This window comes from Cariama cristata, unplaced genomic scaffold (assembly GCF_000690535.1).
Source record: "Cariama cristata isolate BGI_N322 unplaced genomic scaffold, ASM69053v1 scaffold44391, whole genome shotgun sequence".
NCBI classification, from domain to species: Eukaryota; Metazoa; Chordata; class Aves; order Cariamiformes; family Cariamidae; genus Cariama; species Cariama cristata.
The window spans coordinates 1,376-23,021 of NW_009601805.1; the positions used below are offsets into that span (position 1 = coordinate 1,376).

Sequence of the window (21,646 nt, forward strand, 5' to 3'; positions counted from 1 at the left end):
TTAGGATTTAAGAAGTAGTTCTAGGGACGTTAAGTTTGTTGTCCAATTTAATTTACGTTTCAGCCAAAAAACTTAAGTGGCAAAAATTTAAACTTACTCAGTCAAGGTGCATTCTTCAACTTATTTTCCATTACCCTGCTTTGATCCAGGCAGGTAGCTAATTTGGGGGTGGCACAGGCTGCTGACATTAGCAGAAGAAAGCAGTTAGAGTGTTTCCACACCTCAGCCAGGATCAGAACACAGGAGGTCCTGCTTCTTTGAAGAGGACAAGTACTGAGCAAAAGACTCTACAGACACAGCTCTCAGCTCCTTCACAGGTAACCTTGAAGCTCAGCTTTTCACAGGCCATGCTCCCAGCACTCACTCATGCTGACCCTAGTAGTGCCCTGGGCTCTTCTGCTCATCCACCACAGACTGACCTACACAACACATGGCAATGCTTCCACTCATCTCTGCCTTGTGTGTACCCACCCCTGACCTTCACAGAAGGAAGGGTATCCCTAGGCCTGTGATGGAAAGCAGTATTATTTCAGCTCCATGTTCTACAGTGGAGCTTATCTGTTTTGTACTGCTAAAGTCAAGGTCTGTAAGGTAAGCCCAGCCCAAAATACTAAATCTGCAACACCTAAGCTCATCAAGGATCTACTTATGTCGTAACTCATGCAGAGGAAACTCAAAGCCCAAAACATAGTTGGTAACAACAAATCTGATTCTCCACTTGCTTATAAGAACAAGCAAAATCCCCAGAAGACACAAGTGTATCAATGCACAAAGTTAAACAAAACCATGTGGAAAAAACGACGACAGACACAGAGCTGGGATTGCTCTTTTCACTGAAGATTTCTTGTTAAGTAGCAACCAGCCACGCCTGAACAGAAAGTGCGTTCGGAAAATGTGTTCAGAAAATGAAATATTGCTTGTACTCAGAAATGCCTGAAGTAAACACTTCCACTGAGGCCAAGGAAAAGTCTCGTTATTTCTGCTGGCAGAGTGAGCGAGGTATGAAGTCCAAAGAATGAAATACAGTAAGAAATACACTTTCCAATAGATGAACATAAACTATAGGAAGCTATCCAGTAAATCATTGCAAGTTACTGTTCCCTAACTGTGATTTAATTACCAACACCATTACAAAAAATTTACACTGCTTCTTTTCCTCAGGTAAACTTTACGTTGAGAGTGCAAACACTATTTCAGTAGAACACTATTTGAATGTTGTGCTTTCAAAGCAAAATTTAAAAAAGATAAAAATAATCTGAAAGTTATTACACCTTCAGCAATAACTTTTTAAATTTATATTCCAGTCCATAAGCTACTTATTGTCTAGAAATTCTTTCACTTTGTCCTTTCATTACAAAGATAACAAGTCATTACTTCTTTCATGCTATCCTCAACATGACCTTCTAAGACTTGTTCTCATTCAAATCTTCAATACAGAACAGAAATGAAACAGCTGCTGGAAATAGCCTGTTAAGAATAACCATGATGTTCTTTTAAGTACAAGCCTTACACTTCCTCATGATAGATCTTAGTATTTACTCTGTCTAAAATTTCCTGAGTACAAGTTGAAATATTCATAAAGACACTAAAGACGTCATGCTTGGAGCCAAAGAGTCAAAATAAGTTCCAAAATATTGGATATACACACACACCCCATGTGTATGTGTATGTTTGTCCTAGAAGAATTCTGAAGACTGAACCAATATCCAATCTCAATTACATCAGATTTATTCTACAGAATCACATTTGCATACACAATACAGATATCTGTATCATCCTTTACAAGGTAAAGCAGTTTTGACAATTTCTCTGCATCTCTCAGAAAACAGTAACCGTAACCATGTTACAGGTAAATATTAACCTCTATTTTGTAACAGAAACTGTTAAACTGATGCATATAAAGTTTTTTTTGTAAGTCTGCAGTTAAAAGTCTGAAATATCTAAACAGTTTTTCTACATCCCCAAAAATTCTAATTATTCACTTGAATCTTGCATGATTCAAAAATGATTCCTTCACCCTCAGTGAACAGAGGTAAGGATCCGGAGGGCTTTTGGGGATCATCTTCAGTAATACTGGGGAAGACTGTATTAAAATGCATGTATAAAAACATTTCTAAGAGTACTGATATTTCCAGCAAATTAAAATTCCATCTTTACAGTTTCATATACCAGAAAAAAATGTCCTGAGGTGCCTACAAAACATAATATTGCATACTGAAGCCACTTTGCCTCAGAAATCGCTATACACCTATTAACTGCATTCAAAAGGGTTTTGTTCTGGTGAAAAGTATTCTTACCGTTGCTGTTGACAGGTCTAGTAAGTCTAAATCACAAATACTGCAACCAGTTTCCCGTGTCCAAGCATTAGGAATATAGTTTCCCAAATAATTCAAGTGAATCTGGTAAAGAAAGGAACAATTCAGATTAATGAAAGGTGCATGCAAATAGGGATTTGCACCTTTTAAAGAATTCAAGCTTACACATTGAATCTCTTATACCTAAAGGCAAGTGACTGTCTTTTTCTTTTAAATCCTAAATTTAAAAAAAAAAGAAACAAAAACCCCACAAAAACTCAACCTGTAAGAACAGCTGGTAAAAGCTTGTGGTTGTTCTTTTTATTTACAAAACAGATTATATTCTCCTAGCATCTACATTTATTGCTTCAGTTAAACCAAGAATTTGTTGCCAGTATAACTACCAACTAAATGTTTGTATGACTTCCCATACACAGCAAACTATAGATCATTCAGCTCTCCAAAGCTGCTAAGTGTGATTTCAAGCCAAAAAACCCAAAATATTGCAGTTTAATTCTTTTCCCAAATCTGAGAATCATTAACACTTTACACAAAACACAAACAGAGACTATATGAAAAACACATAGAAAATGTAGAAGATAGATGCCCAGATGATGCATTTTTGACAAGCTATGCCAAAATTCAGAAGCCAGCCAGGGGGATACATTTTAAAGCAGCATCTAGCTTCTTAACACATTTTGAATTGGCACTGAACAAAATATGTACTTTTTCTGTTGACATGCTTCCTGGGCTGCCCTGTCCTCCTGGATTCCACAGGAAGTTTGTACAGAACTTCACTCTTCTCTGCTGTCACTTGCAACGGTTAAGGGACCTCTTATGTTGGGGAAAGTCTGCCTGAGGGAAGGCTGCTATTAATTCCTGCTCTACTGCCCTCATAAAAAAACTGGAAGGATAGAGTATTATTTTGCATAGAAAACACACTCCAGTCCAATACTCAATCTGCATTTTATCATATTTTGGGTGTTTGTTTATGCATATTGAAAATCATTCTAGAGAGATTATAATTAGAATTGCTGGAATTTAATTTCAGAGATGTACAATAAAGTCTACAAAAATGAGTATTTCACAAAAAAGCCATTGCACTTGAGAAGAAAAATATTAAATGTCAGGATAATTTGGTATCTACTTCAAAGAAGTGTCTCTGACTGATGTTATGTAGTAATCAGCAAATTGAAGAGATTATACAAAACAGAAGGTTCTTATAAACAAAAAGCTTTTACTATTTGGAGTTAATTCTGGGAATTACTTTCACGCTAGTTTATTTACTAACTGGTAGAAACTTCTTCTAATCCTATTACACCATTGTCCTCTTTATTCTGTGTTTAAAACAGAAGAATCTAATCCCATTGACAAATTGATATATAGCAAGAGTTTTCTCTTTGTTTTTAAAACTACATCACTACATGCAGAGATTGAGTTTTGTTTAATGTAGCGTAACTTGTGGATTAATATAAGGAGTTCCAACCTAAACTGCTTGCCCAACTGTAAAACACAGTACCCTTCTTTTCATTGGCAAAGTGTCAGCAAAGCCAGTGATGACAGATAACTCAAGGATTTAATCAAGGCAAAAATAACTGTAGCAACATGGAAGAAATTGTCCATATATTCCACCGCTACTGAGCAGCTATAAGCCAAACAGATAACAGCATCATTATATTCACTAATTCCAAAGATTAAATAGAGTGCAAAAACTAAGAAGCAGCAGTCATTGGGATATTAATGAGTTTCAAACTTTATTTCATTCTCCCGGGAGGCATTTTTCTGAAAATAAGTAGCTACAGTAAGGAACATGCACTCAGAAGAACTTAGAAAGTAGTCATGTCCAATCCTTCAGTCAACAGAGGCTATTAGAAATGATACACCTTTACACTTCTTTGCCATGTAACAAAGAAATGCAATTGCCATGTGACCAAAATCTAGCCATTTCTCCCAGAGAAACTGGGCCAGGTTCTGGAGACCACTGAATCCTTACACATGGACAGAATTTGCCAAAACAGCTGTTTCACAGGGTAGACAGTGCTCTACCATGAACCCAAAGCTCATGAGACATAGGTACATTGCAGGCAGTGATCAATGACAATGAAGATACAACCGCAAAAGCCAGCTGTGTGTGTATGTAGATACACACACACTTACATACATACATATATTTTTGCCTATGTACAATGTATTTTTTTATATATGTGTATACAAACACACACCAAGGTCTGCAGTAGGATGAGATATGTTACTGTTTTGTACCCCAGTCTGTGACTCTTGGTTAGACTTTTCTTCCCCTGAAAACATATTCTTCTGATTATCGTTTAATAACCAGACAGACATTCTTAACTAGCTTCAAGAACTGGTTTGTGATAATGAACAAAGTAACATAAGCTTACTCACTTCTAACATCCCACGCTACAATGGATTTGGGAGCAGAATGAGCTGTTTCAGCAGCGAAATCAAGTTACAGTGACAGCAGAATAACACGATGGAGAGAGAGATTAGAATACTTTTTTTTTAATCCTTGCAATTCCTATTAATATTAATTGGAAGTGAGCAGTGGTGGTGTACTATGACTGTTTCAGACTCTGCTACCGTTGGTTTTGCCTCTACTAAAATTGCTGTCTTTGCACAAAAATAAAAACAGAGTCACTCACTTTAGTGGGACCATTTCCATGAACAGTGATTGGTAACGTGTCGTACACTGAATTCCTTGCTCTTACTTTTCCTTCTTCAAATTTCAAAACTACTTCATCTGCAAATCAACAAAGATCATACAGTAATAACAGTTTATAAATAAAAGCTAAAATTTCAGAGTTCTTTAAGTTCTTGCTCATACTATATACCTTGCTGTTGCTATCATTGTCAATGTTATTTACTTGGAAGCTTGTTCATTTTTTTTAAACTAGATCTTGAATTCTAAGCTCTTTATGCTAAATAAGGTTACATCAAACTTCAGGGTTTGCCATCAGCAGCCTTCACCATTTGAATAAAATCTGCTTTAAAAATAAAACTAACTTTGTGCAAATGCTATTTATAGTGAAATCATAATTATTTCAGGTATGATCTGACTATAACATGTTGTTCTATAATTGGAGGTTAAAGGTTACAAAGGAAGTTTGCACAGACACCATTTTTCAATTTAAATTCATGACAGTTGAATAAAGGAAATTCTACATTATTCCACATTCCATTTCATTATGTAAAGTCATTTGCTTAAGAACATCAAAAATGCAATTTTAATTACCAATTTTACTCTTATAAATAAGTTTGTGAAAGGCAGATGAAAAAATGGTTAACTTTGTGTTTGTTGCTAACTTCATCTATTGAAAACTACTTTTTCTGTTTTAAATCAAATATTTTATCAGTGGGATAAATCAATTAATATTAAACCCAAAAGAACTGTAACTAATCTGGTAATCAAGGTTTACCCATCCAAATATTTCTTTAAAACAAGCATATGTTTACAGAATGATATTCATGGTTAGGCAACAGAAAGTGTTAATAACAGTTAATGAAACACACAACATGCAAGTCATACACTTACCAACAGCTCCATTTAGGGTCTGAAAAATTGTACATTTGTGGTCTAAAGTAATGTTAATGTCTTCCTGAAATAAAAGTACCAAAGATATTGAAGCATTCTAAAAGCCAATGTTTTTACAGTAATGCTGCAGTTATACTGCAGTGGCAGCAAGTAATCAGGTAAAACTACTCTATGTATTCAGCTCTTAACAATATAAAAATAAGAATTATATCTAAGTTTTTCCATATTCCTGAGTTGTGCAGTTGTACAACAATCGGTTTTATATATGCAAAAACTATCTAAACTTGAAGGATAAAGGTCATAACTCCCCCAAAAAACTACAATTTGGCAGTATAAGCCAAAGAAAATTTGTCTTAACTTAAAAAAAAAAAATCAGAAGTCTTGGCCAAGCAACAGAACATACTGTTTTACAGTCTCAAAAATAAAGCCAAATTTAAGTATAATATCAGAACAGAAAACATCAGTGGTTTTAAAACATGTTCCTAATATTGTATTACTAGTGTTACCTAGATTTTTATTTAAAGTACCATGTTTTGAAGTTGTAACATGTTGATCAAAGTATATAGCCTTTAAAACCCACTTAAAAACCCTTATACAGATAACACACTCTTGTTTTGGTCTTCCAAGATTTAGTTACATATTCTACAGCATTGGTCATTACCATACAGAGAATTAGTGCTAATGTATAGTACAGTATCCCAAGCTAAGCGCCATGGAGGGGTTTTGAATCTTAGTGCAGTAGTGAACTGTGCAGAGGTACACTTTTTTTTGTATAGAAGGCAATCTGTTTAGACAGCTAATTATATTACTTCTGACTTTGGTGCAGAGTCAGCTTTAACGTCTCTACACCCTGTTCTTTCAATTGCATATCCAGCGTTTGACTTAACTTGCATAAAATCAATTGAAACATTAAGAGTTCGAAGGAATGTCCTATGAGAAGCAGCTAAGGACTTCGAGTTTGTCTAGTTTGGAAAAGGAGGCTGAGAGGCAGCCTCATTGCTCTCCACAGTTTCCTGAAGAGGGGAAGTGGAGAGGTAGGTGCTGACCTCTTCTCCCTGGGATCCAGCAACAGGACATGGGGGAACAGTTCAACACTGCGCCAGGGGAAGTTCAGACTGGACATTAGGAAGCATTTCTTTACTGAGAGGGTGGTCAAACACTAGAACAGGTTTCCTAGAGATGTGGCTGATGCCTCAAGCCTATTAAGTGTTGAAGAGCCATTTGGACAATGCCCTTAATAACATGCTTTAACTTTTGGTCAGCCCAGTATTGGTAAGGCAGTTGGACTAGATGATCATTGTAGGTCCCTTCCAACTGAAATATTCTATTTTATTTCTGTACCTGTACCTAAACATGCCTAATGTTTTAGGTACAGCTTAATGGAAAAGCATATATGTATTTCAGAAACTTCACATCTGGCTTAAGCATACAAATACTCAAAATCAACCTCAAAATTCTGCAATATCAGCTTCTAAAGTCTTTTTGCATCAATACATTGTTAACTTTCCTTAGCACTCTTTTTCCAGCACAGGGCCACACCTCTGACATCTATCATGCTTTCATGTTGCTACTCAGCAGAGAACTTTGTTAAGCTAGGGCATGGACAGGTCTTCACCAAAAATTTACAATGCAGCTTTATTGAACGTATCTGCACAAAAAGCTGAAAAGTCAGACGCAGCTGCAGGCAGGATCTGAAATGGCAGTAAGCCAAAAATATAAAACACTGGATCAGCAAGTAGTTCAGTGACACCCTGGAAAAATGCCACATTCTCCAGTCAAACTGCCAAGTACACGGGACCCTCATAGAGATGAATGTGTGCGTTCATATACCTCAGAGCTATTATTTCTAACAGCGAAGCACAACCCGCCTGGATCTGCAGACAACCTGAAATAATATATCAAGTCATGACTCTTTGGAAGTCTGTTCATCACTCCAACAGTATGAACCTTCAGAGAACAAGCACAATTGTCAACATGGTGCTCAGGAATAAAGAGACAGCATTCCTTTTATTTTTATCTCCTGATTTTTATGAGAAGCAGCATGTTATTTCAAGCAGAAAGAAATGAGAAAGCCAGTTACTACCTACCCTTGCCAATGGGTCAACATAGATTTTGGTGTAAAACAGCTGGTCATCATCATTATCCTGCAGATTCCACTGCTGCACAATACGATTTATATATGGAGCATAACCAATAAATCCTGCAATATCACATGCACATAAGTTATTTCCATAAAAAGCACTACTCTGCCAATGCTATCCACTATGTCAGGGAGTTCATTCTGACTGTTTGGTGCCAGCAAAGGAAAAGTATGAAATTCACACAACTTGGTTCAAAATCCAGTTTTCTTCCTGTGATATGTACCAGTTCTGTTTTAAAGATTTCATAATTAAGGGTTATTTTTATACTAATGCTATTTTAAGTGAAAAAATAGGAAACAGATCTGTTTAAGATGGTGCTCAGAACTCCAAAGCATGAAATTAGACTACTACTGTTCCCAAGAAGCCCGTATGCTGAAAAAGTTTCGTTTTCATCAATCCCTTCTTGCTGGTAGAGAAGCTTGAAACTAACACTACCAGAACTACAAAGAGAATTCAACTCAAAACTAAATACGTTACGTTTAAGCCAAAACAAAAAAGGATAGGGCGGATAGGTGAGGTAAAGAAAGGAGGGAAAGGAACGGGGACACTTCTATACCTGCATGGTGCCCAGCACCATGTACCTAGGAGAAGTGATATACTGTGCTCTGTAGCAGTTAAACAGTGCCAGTGTACGTATTAATCAACTGCAAAATTATTACCAAAGTTGGCATTTAAAGGAGGATTCCAGAATTAACAGGTCATTGAGATTAACAGGAGTAACTAACACTTCTCTTGGAGTGAACCGCCTAAACCATGCCGATAGGCCAGGCAGAACTATCAGCACATCTACACTGTACGCAGAGATCCTTAAGAACAAGGTGGCCAAGTCAGCTACACTGTGCCTATAAATAGCATGTACTGCTTCGCCTAGGCTTATACGCTAGATTGTTTCTGAAGTAGATTCAATCACTGGTAACATCACTGCACAGCATTTCATTGCAAGGCACAGTTGCTTGCTAGGCTGTTACTTTATTTACCTGCTTTTTACAAGTTATTGCCAATAAATACTATGTAAGCTTGAATGAATACTACTCTTGAGCACAGAAGAGGAGCTATTCAAGTGGGGAGGGAGAGGGGAAGAGAAAAACAGCAAATCCAGTCCTCGATTTTATACTTGGTGAATTCAGGAACAGTTCCACATACAACAGAAATGAGTCGTGTTCACGGCCAAGAGTTTAATGTGTTTAAGAATCACACTTGCCTCCTGAGTTCAGGAATCGTTTTCCACTCCGGACAAGAGGATACTTGTCAGCTAGCCTTTTATCCGGCCAAATTAGTCCATCTGCTGCAAACACCACTTTATGATTAGTTTCCCAAAATTTCTTTAGCAGTTCTTCAGGGCCCCCCGCAAAGATAACATCATAGCTGAAAATAAAAATATATCCATTATATTAGTTTAATTTTAATGCTTCTGTGTCCAAAACAACAATTGGTTGGACTATTCAAATTTAAAAGGACTATCGGTATGATTTTTTATTTTGAAAAATGACTCATGTTCTACCACCATGTAAAAATCCTATACCCTTCTAGGAGAAAAGCTTCAATCAATACTATTTATCCAATACAGTTTACCCTTCCATTTACTTTTTTTTTTAAACCTTCCACATTTTGGACATTCTTTTTCCTGTGGATTTTGTTTACCTGAAATGGATTTTCACATTTCATGTATTTTGAGTAAAAAATATGTTTTCCCCTTTAGAAAATTCTTTATGTGTTTAACAACAACAACAAAATCAAAACTTAGCAGATGAAATAGAGTAGGACTGACAGATGATTTAAGTGACTCTCACTGGAAAACTCTAGATGATCTTGTTCCAAAACACAACAGCACTGACTTTCTTCTGAAAAGTCTTATCAAGAATGTACTTGGATATTTCTCAATAAAGTCTAGCTGCCCATAAACTTAAACTGTGTTGCATCCTGACAATATATAGATTTCCCCTTCAACCTCTTTAAAGCGCTAAAGACTTCAGAAGGCTCTAAACTTCACAATATGCACTTATAAAAACTTCACCTGCCTTTATGTGTTCATCAGATTTGACTTCCAACTCCTATTGAGGACAAAGACCTAAAGGTGGAGGGCTCAACTCTAAAAACAGCAGTTATCCACAGCCAAAGGTCAACACTACCCCAGAACACAAAGAAACATGCACGGGTTTGGCAAAGGTCATGTAAGAATGTAGTGCCACAAGCCTAGTGGTTTCTTGTTGTCAAACCATATCTAAATCAATGTCTCTGGGAAAAAAAAAAAAAAAACAAACACACAACAAAAACACACACAAAAAACACACACCACAAAAAAACCACACAACCCAAAACCTCAAAATATGTATAAATGATTCAACTATTCAGAGTATAAGGTTTCTTTGTTTGTATTCAAGATCTACATATAAAAGCATTAATCTGCAAACCACTTCAAGGTTCATTTTACACAGCATGAAACCATGACAAAGTAACATTGGAATCACGTCATAGATTAGTCTCTGGCTGAAGCAGCAGAATATCTGGATTTAATGGCAGTATCTCAGCCTCGCACCTTCTTCATCTGACTGCAGGTATATTCTTATATTCCTATTCCACACATCTACCTTAGTAACTGAAAATCATTGGCCCTGATATAGGGCAAAGGAATGGTACAGCTACCAAAAATCAAAAAGTCTAATTTTCACCACGATTTTGTTCTTGCAAAGTCTTTTAGCTGGGCTAAGGAGGACATCAGTACCCCCACATGCAGTACACTGAACTTTTGCATTGTGATGTGCCAATAGTGCCAACAAATCAATTGTAACTGAATTCTAGTACTTCTTTATTACAGTTCTGAAATTATTTAAAACATCTTTTCTTCAAAGGGGATTTCATGCAATTGGCCTAAGAGAACTGAACAACAGCTGGCTTACAAATGCAAAAGAGAAGATTTCCACTGCAGAGTGAAGTATGAACCCTGGAGAGGAAGTGTGTTATGCAGTCTATATAAAGTAAGCGGGTTTCTGAAAACTCTTACTGTTTTGTTTTTCTGTAACTTTGGAAGAAGAACATATGAAAAAAAATATTGTACATTTTGGAGCTTTCCCAGTTTTGCAAAAACTGCCTGTTTCTGCCCAAATATACAGGAATACACTTCCTTTCCTTTTCCATTCAATTGGTGTAGCCCATTGAAAGCCAGAAGGAGCCTGAAGAACAAGCAAGAAACAGGAGACAAGTTGAAGACAGACAAAAACAGAGATTTGTCTGAGGCTGTAACTTAATAGCTTATGGCAGGCTGTGCTTCTCCTCTTTGATCAGGTTAGTGCTGCTGCTGCAATGACTTACAGCTGTAGGAAGGAATCAAACACCCCTGGAACATTGCTTCCAAGGACAGTCATTCTGTAAAAGAAAGCCAAAGTTGAGCAACATGCTGGGCTAGCCACAGGCTCTGCTTGTGAAAGGGATACGCTACTTAATACAGCTCAGTTTATAATACAAAGCCCAGTACAGAGCTGCTAAACTGCATTACCAATTATTGTAAACTATGCACCAGTGGATATTATGTACAAGTATGAATCCAGTATGGACCTACATTTTCCACTAATTTTCATTGCAATGTGTTTTGTCAAGAGGTGACTTACTGCCACCACATCTCTTCCCAGGCAGGACCTCCACCAGCCTTCTGCCCCTTGCTGCCAGTCTCTCCATCAGCTGCTTTATGAGGCTCCTGCTTTTCTTTCCAGGCAATAGGAAAACTTCTAGAGTTGAACTAAAGCCTATAAATCCATTATTTGCCTTGCTTACCTGCTATGTCAGATTATGTTCAGTCTATCCAGCACTCAACTCCTGCTCTAAGGGAGGATTCACCTCATGTCTACATCACTAAGACCATCACAAAACACGTCCCAGGATTATCCTTGACAGTTTATACTGTTATTATGGGTGATGTACATGGCTTACTTTAAACAGGGCTTCAAAATTCATCAGGGAAGAAAAAGCATGGATATATCCAGGAAAAAGCAGGCTGCCCTGGCAAGCTCAGAGACCAGAGAAGCCCAGATACTCTTTTATTTATTCTTCATAAATCCTTCCAATTAAGTTGAAAGCAAGAAGAAAAAAAAGAAAAAGAAAAAAAAAAAGAAAAAACAGAAAGTTTCCATAACTCCAATCCCATTTCCTGAAGCTCCCAGATGGCAGATGCTTGGGGCTGGAATCCACCCATCCCTCCTCCTCTTTTGCAGCAGCAAAGCATCCTGGCTACGCACCCAGCACTCCCAGCAACACACAGAAATGGCAACGGTGGCTCAGGTCCTCTAGAACTGACCATGCAATTTTTGCATCCGCAACTTTTATAACAACTTGTTACTATTGGAGCTGCAGGTTACGAGTTCAAAATACAAACAAGAGGGCATAGGAGCAAGCGCAATTCAGGTCCTGTATCTGATGTTACTTAACTGGACTGTTCAGCCACACAGTCATTGTCAATTACACTGTATCCCCACTGGGATCACGCCTTAACCATTTTCAGATATGCAGAAAATGTAATTATACCTTACTTTGTGACAAATGTTAAAATGACCAAACAAACAAAAACCCACAAAACAAAAACCTGAGGGGTTTCAAAAGTCTTCCACAATATGAGTTCTGGATGAACAGTCACAGCATGACAGCATCAACCATTTTATCTAGTCTACACTGGTCATTAGCCAGTTCAATCTGAAATGGTCCAAAGTAAACCAGTAGTTAGCTCTTGCAAAAACAAGCCTAATTCAAACAGCGTTCCATCTGCAGGTAAAGCATTTTGCTATCTGCACCTAGACACAAGCTGTCCACAGAAGAAGTTGAAACCATTTCCAGAATTGTGAGCCATATAAAAAACTGCTTAAAAAAAAAGCAAGAAGCTAAGTTTAGGTAAACAATTCACTAGAAATTATTTGACTAGTTACAGTACGTAAACCAGACATTTCCTTTCCCCACCCCCAAGATTAATATTCCAAATGCTTCACAATGAATATAACGAAGAACACTTGAAAAAGAAAGGAAGTTCACTATATTTGTCTTTTCCAAACTTACTGCTACATTGATCAACATTTAAATTGCAAACCAGGATTCCTGGAAATGAAAAATTTCATTAGAATTAAAATATAATGCTAGAATAAAAATTTTTTTTCTCTCCTATGTGGAATCAGTTCCATCAGTTTTAAATCAATATGTAGTTGGGATTATGGACCTCAAGAACTTCAAGGGAGTTAAATCCTGTGATTTTTCATTGCAAGAAAGATTATGGCATCTGCACTTCAACAAACGTGGTCCTCTGTACTCTCTCATCCATGCCAGTAGACAGCCTGCCCCTCAACAGAATAAATTATGTTGGAGAAGAATTTGAGCTATACCCAAATCTGATAACAACTTTGCATATCTTACCATATAGGGAGAAAATAGTGATTAATCAGGATACTAAATATGAAAACAAAGACATTCAATGTAAGTATCAAATATCTGGGAAACATTTCATTAATCTGAACATTTAGTAAAGAACAAAATAATCTCCTAAATTAATCTTGAAAAGTTTCAGGTATTGCATGATCAGTAGAACAACACTATGAACAAACATGTAATATATTTACTTTTAGAGAGATACTTTTTCCACTTATGGAATGCAAAACTGATCAAATAAATAAAAAATTCAAAAACTGAACACGTACCTCCAAGCTCTGTTATTTTTACTGTCAATTAAGCATACAGAGAAAATATTCAGCACAGTAAGTTTCCCTTATAAAGCTTGTTCATAAATTGATTAAGATGATTTAGACATTGGCTTTCTAGCTATATCTACTTATCACAAGAAGCAAAATTAAGCTAGAAAACTGAGTAGCATCTTTAAACTGGTAGTAAACTTAATATGCTACTCCAACTTTCCTAAACTCTGAATTTATGCAAAACAACAAACGAACTTTCCAGTAAACACCACTGTCAGACCACTTTCTCTCTTGTGATGACGTCTGCTGTACAAATCCTGTCAAATGTCTACCTTGCAAATGGGTCCCCAGAATTCTTCAGCTGTCAATTTAAAGAATAAATAAGTAAATAAAGCAGATTAAAAGCTGAAAGAAAATTCTGGAGCAGACATTCCAACATCCCTCAGTAACAGCAGTGTGAACCCATGAACAAACCTCTTGTAGCTTGTACTCAGCTACCTCCCCAAGGATGTGTGTCTGCAATTGGGGCTTCATGTCCGATTCAAGACTTGGTCCCATACCTTCTTTACAGCAATTCTTTTAGAGCTGTGAGCCCACTCGGGTTAACGCTAGCATGGAAGAGCTTGGTGGCTACTGTCAGCTGGATTCTTAGCTGCTCTGATCATGCTCTCGTCACAGGAGCAAAAGAGGAGGAGGAGGGGGAAGGAAAAAAAAAAGCAGAGGGAAGCAATGGGAAAAGTGGGATATGAGCATGTTTAAGCTCCCTGTTCTCTGTGACAGGGAGAAATCTATCTGGTCCTTCAGTGAGGATGTTCAAGCATAGCTGTGCTATGAGCTATAATCTAGCACCTGTAGCAGCACTGTCTCTCCATCCTTCCATTGCACAGACAGCACATGCACCAGGTGTATATCTGGCACCAAGCCTCTTGCTTCAGTTCTCTAACATGTAAAAGAAGTTATTCTGTTAAGTGCTTTCCTCAGGGGCCCATTTTCCAGCTTCCTCCATATCATCATTACTTCACGGAACAAGATCATGCTCTGGTCCCACCGGTCACTTTATTTCTGGAGCTGCTTTTGCTCCCACCCATTCCACACTCCCAGCCCGCAGCCATGTCCTGCTCTCACCGCAGCTGAGTGGAGAGAGGATGAATGTTTGTCTAAAAGCCTGTCAGCTCCCAATAGCATTTTTTACCTCCCCAAGGCAGCAGAACTATGAACAACTCTTACATCTGTAAATGTGTTAAAAAAGTAACAATTGCTCCAAGATCAATCTACTATTTTTATGCATGGAGAAAAATAGAAGCAAACTCTCTCAAATAAACAGCAAGGGTGGAAAAGTAGCATGCAACTTCCAGCATGTCACAGCAGCTACTTTTGCATGCCTACCCAGACTAAAATGTAAAGGCAACAAGCCAGGTTTGCTCACCATTCAACAAACATTACAATCAAGTCCTCTTGATCAGCATAGCTTTCTATGCCTTCTTTCAGCAGTCGAACTTTCTGCCCTCCGCCAATAGAGTTCGGCAGCTCACCACCTTTCCACTCTTCACCTTTTCCAAGTACCTGGAATAAGGAAAAAGGCACTTTTTGCTAATACCCCAAAACAAGAGGCTTTTTAAAGCAGACCCTTAATGAAAACAGATGTTAAAGCAGAAGCAACACATTAAAGCATAGCAAGCCAGCATTTCCAGCATCGTAAGTTTTCTATGTCTGAAGCAGCATTCAGCACAATGACATCACTGCAAAAACATGAGACACACATTTCTTAACCAAGTAAGAATCAAGCAATTGCCTGCTACCACCATTTATTCAAATGTGTATCCTTCAGGAAAAAAAGAAGTTAATAATTGTTTCAAAATTTATAGTATAAAAATATTCTGAATGAGACCTTTAAAAGTCAATATAATCACTTTCTGAACAGGAAATGTAAGAGACCTCGGTGGATCAGGGTATTACTAACACAAACTGTAAGGTCCAGTCTTTCTGAAATCCCTCCAGAACACTCTTGGTACAAGGAAAGGATAGGTCCCCCAATATATAGCTGGCTCCTAAAATCTGCTAAACAAAACTCCTCCCTAGCCAAGCATTATAGGGAATTACATGTCAAAAAAAGAAAAAACCCTTAAACTTTTTGTGGGTTTTGAACATAATGTTTTTGGAACTTACAAAACCTGAAAGAACTACACTGCATGATGTTTTGGACAAATCTGCAAAGCTAATACATGTACCCAGAGCTCAGGCTTCTTGGGTGCTTTAGTACAGCATTATCATATTAGGAAAGGTTCTTTCAGTCTTCCAAGTTCAATGGTAGAAGTCAAACTTCAGAGACACAAATAACTTCCTATTTATAGCATAGATGCTGTATAAGCAAGCAGAAAAATTTCATAACACCATCTGAATTCCTGGCCTTTTCTCTTGCAGAACTAATTTGTGGGGAAAGTTTAGAAGGTCAGTGCCCTCCCTTTTTCCCAAGGTCACACAGAGGCCAGCCTCAGTACATGACATGCGGAGATGTGGAGCAAGGCAAAAAAGGCTGGCAAGAATGACAGAAACGTTTTGTCCTCTCAGAGAATTACAAGTTCCTGGGAAACACAGTGAAACTTTCAATTGTGACCCTCCCTCCTTCCCTACAGCAGGGATCCAGCCTTGTTTAAGGAGGAAGGAGACATCCAAAGCCCTCTGAGTGAAATGCAGCTTCCAAAAGTATTCATGCAACCAAAATCAGCTGCGCTGAAGGGCAAGGCTATATGATAAATCATGACAGAATCTGTAAGTGACTGAGGACACCGATCAGCTACTAATCTGTAAAACATTTCTTAAGGCAGTGGAAGAAGCACCCTCCCGTGGTCGTTGAGAAGGGCACCAGCAGGTAAGTAACAGGGACACCAGCAGGGCCTCTAAGCAAGTGCCCTACCTGCCCCCAAGTTCTACAATTGTTTTATTTTGCCCCACCATGCAAGGAAGCGTGGGACTACTATTACACTTCAGTTACTATCACACTGTTTCGTCTTAAAGGTTGTATAGTATGAATATTTGATATGAAAACGTACAATACCTTTACTGTGTAGTTGAAGTGCTTTGCAGTTTGCATGAAACGGTGAAAGCCATCAGTTTCTTTAGTTGCTACAGTAAAAACTGTTAGTTTATCTGAGGGAGAAAAAGAAGGAACATGTATTAATATATTTTCAGGCCACAGTTTATAACAAAAAAATGCGCTGAACAGCAGTGGATCAGGGAGTTTTATGACTTGCCTGCATCTCATTCAAAGAGAGGAGGCAAATACACTGTCATATGGTAGGCATGAGACATTATCAAACAAGAACTGCTACAGGCAAGGGTGCTGTATTTAAAATCATCCTCAGGAAGAGGAAGCAAAGAAATTTATCTGCTCTGTAAACAACTAGCTCAAGACATGAAAACAAAGCTAGTATGACTACTGGACAGGAAGGAATTTTCAAAACAAAAATAACTTATTACTTTTCAGTCTGAGCTAATCCTGTGACCTCTTATCGCAGGACTGAATGGTACCAGAGAACTTAACCCAACCTCAGTAACTCCTCTGAAAATAAGTGGTTCATATTTTTCCTGAAAAGGGGGGGGGACGGGACGGGGACGACACAAAAATAACCAACCATGGAAACCAATCCCCCAACGGGCAGCATTTAGTGCTTTTACGTCCTTGGGCAGACACAAAAGAGAAAGGGTTTTGTTTTTTCATTCAGAGCCTCTGCAAATCACAGTAGTGATAATTTTGCCTTCTTAGTGCATGCAGACAAATGACCATGCAACCAACTTCCTTTTCATATCCCAGGGCTTTTGACATAGTTAAAATGAGGCCATGAACTCCCACTAAATAGCTTCCCAATTAAACTACTGAACAACATTCACTACCCTATGCAATATGCTGTATAATCGAGGTACATAATTTAAAGCTATGAGAAAGACAGTACCCTTATCCAACATCAAGTATTTAGTCAGACAAGGCTGGATCTGCACATCGCAGTTCCCCAGTTTGGTCTGAGTTCAAGCAACAGCTGCTCTTTAAACACAGTCCATGAGATCAATCCTTACAAGAAAGTAAAATCAATCACCTCTAATGAGCATTCCAGACACCGTGCCTGTTGTTGCTTCAGTTTCCCAAAAAGCATCCTCTGAGTTTATCCTCATGAGCACAGTAACATGTGCTAGAAGTGGCTGCTGTGAAAAACATTCCTATTAACCCTTCAGCCTTGTCCACCACCACAGACTTAGCAGCCCTCAGACACCAGAGATGTCATCCCGAGTGTATTCAAATCAATCACCACTTGCCATTTCATTTTATTTGACACCAGCAAAATCAACACACAGGATGATGATCTGCTTCCCACTTTGTAGAAGAAATGCACCTTGCAAGTTACTCATGAGATGCTCTGCAGCCAAGTACTAGGGTACTTCAAGAGTACCTCTGCTCAGCCAAGCAAAAATACTTGTAGGAACACAGACATAGTTTGTAGAGCAACATAAAAAAAAAAAATACTTGTTCTAAGGAAATTCAAGTCTGTCTAAAATAGTCATAGCAGGCAAACTATGGAGACTAGTCTCAGGAGACATTGATACTGTTTCCACTGAAATAAGTCTTAGATTCAAGCCCTAGTCAACAGGTCACTTCCAAGAACACTCCTACCAGGTCAGACAGTGGTTTGGCAAGCCCATCCTCAACAGCAGCTGTAATAGTGTACATGAGAAAGAGCAAGGATAAGATAAGCATACACGATGCTTTCTCTGCTTTTTCTACCAATCTCAGTTTATGGGTTTTCCTGACCTAGATGGCATTTCCATATATTCTGAAATACTTGGTCCGCTTCGTGACCTCACTCCTTGAGCTGACGTAACCTTTAAGTAGTGACAGCACCACGTGCCCAGTACCTACTTCATGAAAAACAATCTTCTGTGCCTTAAGCAGGGCTCCTACAGTTTTTAATCTGATACTGCCCAAGTTCTTCAACTACAGACAACATCTCTACCTACCTTCCCCATCACATACAATTTTGCAGATTTCTCTCACATCCTGCCATAGCTTTTTTTTTTTGGCTTTTCCTCAACAGTCCTAGCGAAGACTTTAACTGCTGGTTCTACAATAAACAGCAAAGAAGAAACTGGAAATACTTGAAACGCTTCAACCAACTCAAACACCCAAAAATTCTGGGAAGACAGTTTTAGAAGATTAATTGCTCCATCTTTTCCCCACTTAAGTGCTAGCAGTCTTTTGTAGGCAAGAATCAGAACAAAGCCCATGAGTACATCTCAGAAGGGCAGGAAGACCTACACAGAGGATTCCAGTGCAACGCGTTCACAGACGCACTGACTCACAGCAATAATGGTCCAATACCTTCAAAATCATTTATTCTAAAGGTCATGAAACTTAAAGTAATTCTACAGGAGTCACCACAGAATGAATAAAGAACATGATATCTTAGACTATGACTAAAACAGAACTGAAGACAGAGAATAAGATTTTTCTTTATGGAACAGATTAAGTTATGATTAAGTTTTTGTTCAAGTACTGCATTTTCAAATTAGAGGGAACTGGAAAAATCTGATCATACCAGACTGCATCACCAAGCCAAGTGAATCCATTATTGAAAGTTTCCTAGGTGACCAGTCAAGCACTGACTGTAACTGTGCAATTTGGTTTGGGGTAGACATATTTCACACCTACCCTTTCCTGAGGAATGCTAACAGCAAGGATTTCAAAAATCTGTACTTGACAACATGACGTAAATGACAAAATGCGGGCTGCATCAGATTCCTCCCATAGTCACCAAGTCAAAGAAAGTATTAAATCAATGCACAAGTACAGTTTGGGAAGGAAAAATAATCTAATATTCTTTATGGGATATTGTTACTCTCTTTTAATAGAACCCACAGTAATTCCACCTACACATTGTTCATGTATTTCAATATTCACTGTGGAGCCTGGTATGTTACTTGAGTTTTGTGGAATAGGAGGAAAGAGAATGATGTGCCAAATCATAAGAGATTTTAACCTGACCTACGTAAAATGGAGAAAGTCTAGCAGACAAATAATGCAGTTGATATTGATATGAAACTGCAAAAGAACCTGCATTACACTCACAGCCAATGAAGCAATCTAAACAGGCTGCCTGAGTCACAGAAAAACAGGAAGCTATTTTTATAAAGTTATTATTCACACTGGAATGTTTTCTTTTTAGCATACTTGCCAATGGTCAATTTTTTAAAATTACAGATGAAGAGTTTTGAAAGGCTTTATTTCTACGCCTCTGCTGCATCACAGAATTTTAGGTGCATGTGGTACTTAAATAATTAAGTGCAACAGAAGTGTAATTATAGCATTCAGAGGCAATTTAGAATTAGAGTTTCTTTACAGACTACCTAGTCTTTGTTGGGTTTGTTGTTCTTTGGTTTTGGTGTGGGGGTTTTTTGTGTTTTGTGGGTTTTTTTCCTTTTTGTTTTTGGTTGGGTATTGGGGGGGGGGGGGGGGTTATTTTGTTTGTTTGGGTTTGTTTTGTTTTCTGGGTTTTTTTTAAAGTAATCTATGTCTGACCAAAGACCAGGGAAACATGCTTTTATTCTGTCTATAGTGTGTATGGCCAGACAATGCAAACTGTGTTAAATGATAGTTACCTTGGCACATTATAGAGGGTATTATCAACCAAATGAGAAAAAGAGCACTGTTCTCTTTTAGCTAGCAAGACATTACAAAAATATTAATGTAATTCTGGAGGCTCCTGCGACTTTATTGAGCTGTGAGTGACAACTTGCACCAGTTTTACTGGCCGAGTTCCACTAAGCATAGCACGGGAAACATTTGTTTCTTCCGGCGGAAGTAAGTGAAGAGAATGCCTCTGACCACCAAATACTTCTGCTAATTTCTTTTAAACTTCATCCACTTTGAAAAATCTATTCCTTGTTTGTTACATTTAGGTACAACAACCTCTTAGAACACCTGTCCCATTTGTGTCCAGTAACACAAATCCAAAGTGACACTCATGAATTCACAGGAGTGTCAAGGTGCAAGTAGAACACTGATCCCTGGGGGAGTAAATTTATCCAAGGGCCATTTCCATTTCAGGATGTGCTCAGTTACATTTATTTTGGCTGCAGTCACCCACAGCGTCCCTGCTGTGTGAAGCAGGTTTGGTCCCACAAAGAGCTGTGCCAGTGCAGAGGTTCAGTGCAGCACCAGAGCCTTCAGCGCAGGTTGAGTCGCAGGCAAACGCCGCACTGAGGTTGAGTGACTGGCCCAGAGTCCCCAGCAGCATTGCTGTGCCAGCTCCAGGGCTCCAGCTGTGCAATGAAGACCTAGGCGTAGCAGTGGAAAGCTGTCTGCAGTAACTCAGACCCCAAGTTACCACTGTGGCTCAGTACTCCCCAGCAAGCGAGCTCCAAAGTTTTCAGTCTTCACAAAAAACCCACAATGAATTCTACCTGCAGCTAGACACTGCTCCTGCTTCACCATCCACTTTGGCACAAAACCCTGCCCTGCCCTCCACCCAAGTGTCTACCCTAAGGAGCTCTGCTGTATGGTCTTGCATACAGACTTGAGCTATCCAGTTTCTTAAGTTTGACTATGTCCCTCACATGAGGGGATGAATACACACTCCCAGTAATATTTTCCAACAAACAGTAACAGCATCCTCAAATCGCAAACATATATGAAACCAAGAACACAGCAGGCAGTCGCAGCCCTCCACACTTGCAGGGTACTCAGATGCCGCAGAGAGTACGGGCTGCCCGGCAGGGCTGGGCTCCCCCGGCAGGCAGCCTGACAGAGGCATCTTGGCAGTCACTGGAGGGGATTCACCAAGCCTGGTATTTATTTCCACAAGCAAAGTCAGTTTGTGTAAAAAGAAAATGCAAACCCTGTACTGAAGTTCAACAGGAAAGCATGGAAGAAAAAAAAAAGTCTCTGAAGACCTTCATGCCAGGTATGAGGGTGTTGAAGCTATGTTGTGGTTTAACCCCAACCAGAAACTA

At 38.5% G+C, this 21,646-nt stretch overlaps 1 protein-coding gene across 1 annotated transcript; it reads right to left on the minus strand.

Moving 5' to 3' along the window:
- Window positions 1-2,297: 2,297 nt before the first annotated feature.
- LOC104169614 (procollagen-lysine,2-oxoglutarate 5-dioxygenase 2-like) lies at window positions 2,298-16,910 on the minus strand (the record flags this gene model as incomplete). The annotated part of the gene is made up of 7 exons (XM_009710581.1): window positions 16,704-16,910; window positions 15,075-15,211; window positions 9,187-9,350; window positions 7,932-8,044; window positions 5,845-5,908; window positions 4,955-5,052; window positions 2,298-2,399 (listed from the first exon to the last, which is right to left on the minus strand). Coding segments are annotated over exons 1-7 (885 nt in total), but the record flags the coding sequence as incomplete, so codon positions are not given.
- Between the last annotated feature and the right edge of the window lie 4,736 nt (window positions 16,911-21,646).